Source organism: Pseudoliparis swirei, chromosome 12 (genome assembly GCF_029220125.1).
Source record: "Pseudoliparis swirei isolate HS2019 ecotype Mariana Trench chromosome 12, NWPU_hadal_v1, whole genome shotgun sequence".
Lineage (NCBI taxonomy): Eukaryota > Metazoa > Chordata > Actinopteri > Perciformes > Liparidae > Pseudoliparis > Pseudoliparis swirei.
The window spans coordinates 2,094,122-2,099,121 of record NC_079399.1 but is presented as its reverse complement, the minus strand read 5'-3'; the positions used below and the strand labels follow the sequence as shown (position 1 = coordinate 2,099,121).

General features: G+C 44.5%; 1 protein-coding gene across 4 annotated transcripts in view; it reads left to right on the top strand.

Annotated features, from left to right (window-relative positions):
• Positions 1–5,000, top strand: part of LOC130202155 (serine/threonine-protein kinase D3-like) — a 27,602-nt gene that overhangs the window by 13,502 nt on the left and 9,100 nt on the right. For all 4 annotated transcript variants that reach the window (XM_056427492.1, XM_056427493.1, XM_056427494.1 and 1 more), the window contains 3 exons: positions 294–417; positions 991–1,068; positions 2,162–2,432. In XM_056427492.1, coding sequence (XP_056283467.1) covers positions 294–417; positions 991–1,068; positions 2,162–2,432 — 473 coding nt within the window. The remainder of the gene's footprint in view (positions 1–293; positions 418–990; positions 1,069–2,161; positions 2,433–5,000) is intronic.

Below are 5,000 nucleotides of genomic sequence, written 5' to 3'. Positions count from 1 at the left end.
CCAGATGAAAAGTTTAATTCCATTAAACCCATTAAACTGTAACGTTATGACTAAACTCAGCTACTTCATACAGTTTGAATTGTTCCTTTTCACTGCTTTTGATTTGAAGTTATTTCTTCTCCTGTAAAATGTTCAACGGGTGTCACAGAACCTTCCACGAGACGCTCTTTGTTTATTATTGTCTCAAAGTCAAAGCTTTAAGTCGTAAAATCTGGAAAATTGTATTGATGACAGTGTGTGTGTGTGTGCGTGTGCGTGTGTGTGTGTGCGTGTGTGTGTGTGTGTGTGTGCAGCCCGTACACCAGCAGCAACATCCCTCTGATGCGAGTGGTTCAGTCCATCAAACACACCAAGAGGAAAAGCTGCACGCTGGTGAAGGAGGGCTGGATGGTTCACTACAGCAGCAGCGACAACATGGTGACCACCACAGAGTCACGAGAGCTGCACCCACGGCAACAAGCTCACTTGTATCACACCTATATATTTATAAATATATAAAAATAAATAAATATATATTTTTAACTATGTTCTATTTTATACATATATAATATATTAAACAAAAACCAAAAATATATATATAAATGTATATGGATTTATTTGTATATATATATTTATTTATATATATTTATATATAATATATTTATTTATATCTATATAATATATTTTATTATTTATATATATATTTTGTATTTTAGTTTGATTTGTATATATTCCTTTCTTCATATATATGTGTATTTTTTTACATTTATTTATTAACCTATACTGTATACTGTAACTAAAAATATTTATGTATAACTAAATATATATATATATATCCGTCCTCGGGACAATAATTATTTATTATTGAAATCATTATTTACAGTATATCTGGGTTGAATAAGACCAGTCTATCATGCACAACTATAGCTAAACACACATGTATATATATATATGTATGTATATATATATACACACAGGTATAAAGTCTCTGTCCTTTGCGTTGTCTTCCAGAGGAAGAGGCATTACTGGAGGCTGGACAGCAAGACTCTGACTCTGTTTCAGAATGAAAGTGGAGCCAAGTTTTACAAGGTAGGAGACCCGCATCTGGTTTCAGGGGGGAGGGGGGGTCGGATTCATACTGTACATTTAACATTCATGAGACATTCACACACATCGTAACCAGGTCCTTCACTGTAGATGATGATGACCTCCCACTCCAGGAAACGATATGGAAAAGAAATCCACATTTCAACATATGTTACGTGTATATAATAATATATTTCATTATTTATATATAACTAAATATATAATAATATATTTCATTATTTATATACATATAAAAATCTCTAATAATATATTTTATGTATATAAATAATATATTTGTTTATTTACATACAGTATATATATTTTTATTATTTATATATATATTTATATATATATATATATTTATATAACTAAATATATATATCCATATTATGTTAAAGGACTAAGACTATTTTTCAATCCACATGGGCAAAAGAAGGAAAAAAAAGCTGCATCCCTTTTCCTTCTCCGTCATGTCCCTTTCTCTCCTCCTCCTCCTCCTCCTCACCTCCTTTCAGCTCGTGTCCACCGGCGACCTCCTGACCTTCCCCACAAAGTGCTGCTTCCTTTGAAGAGGGGGGGGGGCTTAAGCTCTGGGCGCTTCCCTGCCGTCTCTCTGGCCCGTCGCCACGCCGACTCGTGCCCACACGTCCTGCCTTTCAATAAAGAGCGGCGGGATGAATGGATGCTGATGGGGGTGGGGGGGGGGGGGGGGCTTGGCAGAACACGAAACGCTCCGACGGCTCTCGAGGCTCTCGAGGCTCTCGAGGGGCTCGAGGGGCTCGAAGTCGCCGCTGAGCCGGCCGCTCTCCCTTTCTCGTGCGTTTGATCTTCTCGGCGGCGTGGAAGCTTGTTGTTGTTTTTCTTTTCTCTCGCTCTGCCAGGAGAGGAAGGAAGAGAAATTTTCAAACCCTGAAAATCAAAGAGAGTCTCGCCGTTGATGCGTGAGGATGGATCGCTCGCTCCTCATTGGTTTAAAGGGCTCTTGCGCAACACGTCCAACGCACCAGAACCCGAGGAGACGTTCTCTCATAGCTGAGGTTCTCGAGCTGAGGGTTGAGGAAGGTTCCATTCCTCTTGTCCTTGTCCCGGCCTCCAGGAGATCCCACTGTCCGAGATCCTGCAGGTGGAGCCGGCGCCGCAGGGCTCGGGCCGCCCGCCGCCGGGCCGCAACCCGCACTGCTTCGAGGTGATCACGGCCAACATGGTGTACTACGTCGGGGAGGACGGTGGCGGGCCCCACAACCCTGTGCTGGCGCTGACCGGCGTGGGGCGGGACGTGGGCGGCGCCTGGGAGAAGGCGGTGCGACAGGCGATGATGCCCGTCACGCCCAACGCCGGCGTGGGAACCGGAGCCGGCAAGGACCACAGTGAGTCTCCAGAAACCTCCAAACTATCACATTCCAGTCAAACCCCCAAGAAGACATGCATTGGTTTTTAGGAAATCTAAATAGACAACAGTTTGTTTTCTTTAATATAAATAAATAATATAAATATGATTATTGATGCCCTGGACTAATGTCTTTGCAGCAGAGGTGAGGTGACACAGCGGTGTCATCGTTAAACTGTTTGATTCTCCTGCTACATGTGAACTCAAATGTAGATTTTTTTATCGCTTCCTGTTTCTAAAAACATCTCAACGCAAACCCCCACCCGGGGTTCTTCAACATGACTATTAGCATTCTAATCAAATACCCCCCAAAATACTGGATTATTTATTTTATTTATTTTATTTATTTTATTTATTTTATTTATTCTATTTATTCTATTTATTTATTTATTTATTTATTTTTAAAAATAACATTTATTATATATAATTTTCTTATTTTTATATTATTTTTATATTATTTATTTTATTTATTTTATTTATTTTAGTTGTCTAGGTAGACAACAGGATTTGTTTGTTTTCTTTAATATAATTTAAATGAATAATATAAAAGTGATTGTGATGCCCTGGTCCCATGTGGGGGGAGGAGAGGACACAGCGGAGTTTGATCCGGCTGCAACGTACAACATGTTTAACGCCTATTTCTAAAAACGTCTACAAACTAATCGTCTTTCTTCATGAATCCCTGAACATGAGAGTCAGGAGCGTAAAATAATCTTCTGTCCCCGAACCGCAGAAACGACACTGAACAGATCTTATGAGGAGAGGAAGTGACCCGTCATGAGAGGACGTTGTGCCTCCCGCCGTGGGCCCGGGGACGATCCCTGAGGTGCTCCGCGAGCCGTCGTCACGGCGACGGGGGAACAAAGCGAGTCGTTCTGAAGGCAGTGGGGAATCGAACACACAACCTTCTGGATCAGAGACGTGTTTTAATGGATTTGTGTGTTAAGAGCTTCCAAATATAGTTTCAGGAGACGAGCATTACACACCACACACACACACACACACCACACACACACCACACACACACACACCACACACACACACCACACCACACACACAAACACACACACACACCACACACACACACACCACACACACACACTTTGCCGTGATTGAAGGGATTTCAGAGGCTTTTCCGCTCGGCTTCGTTTCAGGTTACAGTGTCTCCTCAAGATTCAAGATTCAAGATTCAAGATGTTTTATTTGTCACATACACACACAGGGTGTGCAGTGAAATGAAAGTGGCAATGCTCAGCAGGAATGTGCAAGGGCAACAAGTACACACTATTTACAAATAAAAAACAACACAATATTTACAGTAAGTGTGTGTGTGTGTGTGTGTGTGTGTGTGCCTAAGAGGCAGTTGTGTGGTCTATGGGGTCCTGGTGAGGTCGGAGTTCACAATCCTGATGGCCTGAGGAAAGAAACTCCGTCTCAGTCTCTCTGTTCTTGCAGCGTGACTACGGAGGCGCCTGCCTGACCGCAGCAGCTGAAACAGTCTGTTGTTGGGGTGGTGAGGATCCTTCATGATCCTGCCGGCTCTGGTTCTGCACCTCCTGGTGTACAAGTCCTGCAGGGTGGGGAGTGTAGTTCCAATAGTGCGCTCAGCCGAACGCACTACTCTCTGCAGAGCCTTCCTGTCCTGAGCGGAGCAGTTGCCAAACCAGGCTGTGATGCTTCCTGTCAGGACGCTCTCTACAGCTCCAGAGTAGAAGGACTGAAGGATCCTCTGGGAAACTTTAAATTTCCTCAGCTGCCTGAGGTGGTAGAGGCGCTGCCTTGCCTTTCTCACCAGAGTGTCTGTGTTTGTTGACCATGTCAGATCCTCGGTGATGTGGACTCCCAGGTATTTATACCGCTCACCCTCTCCACAGTAGTCCCGTTAATCCCCAGTGGTGAGTACGTCCTCTGTTGTTGTGCCCTCCTAAAGTCCACAATCAGCTCCTTAGTTTTGGTGACATTCATGATGAGGCTGTTGTCCTGGCACCAGAGTGACAGATCAGCAACTTCCTCCAGGTAGGCCTTCTCGCCGTTGTCGGAGATCAGGCCCACCACCACTGTGTCATCCGCAAACTTGATGATGGTGTTGGAGCTGAACCTGGCCACACAGTCATGTGTGTACAGGGAGTACAGTAGGGGCTGAGGACGCAACCCTGGGGGATCCTGTGTTCAGGGTGAGGATTTGAGGTGTGTCTGCCCACCCTGACCACCTGTGGCCTGGCGGTCAGGAAGTCCAGGATCCAAGCACACAGGGGGTGTTCAGTCCCAGCTCAATCAGCTTGCCGCCAGTCTGAGGGGACTATGGTGTTGAAAGCTGAACTATAATCAATGAACAGCAGTCTCACATAGCCCCCTCTGGCTGTCCAGATGAGAGAGTGGTGTGCAGTACCTGGGAGACAGCATCATCCGTGGATCTGTTTGGGCGATAAGCAAACTGCAGCGGGTCCATGGAGGAAGGAGGAAGGCGCAGATGTAGTCCTTTATCAGCCTCTCAGCATTTCATGACCACCGAGGTGAGGGCCACCGGTCGGTAGTCATTCATACATGC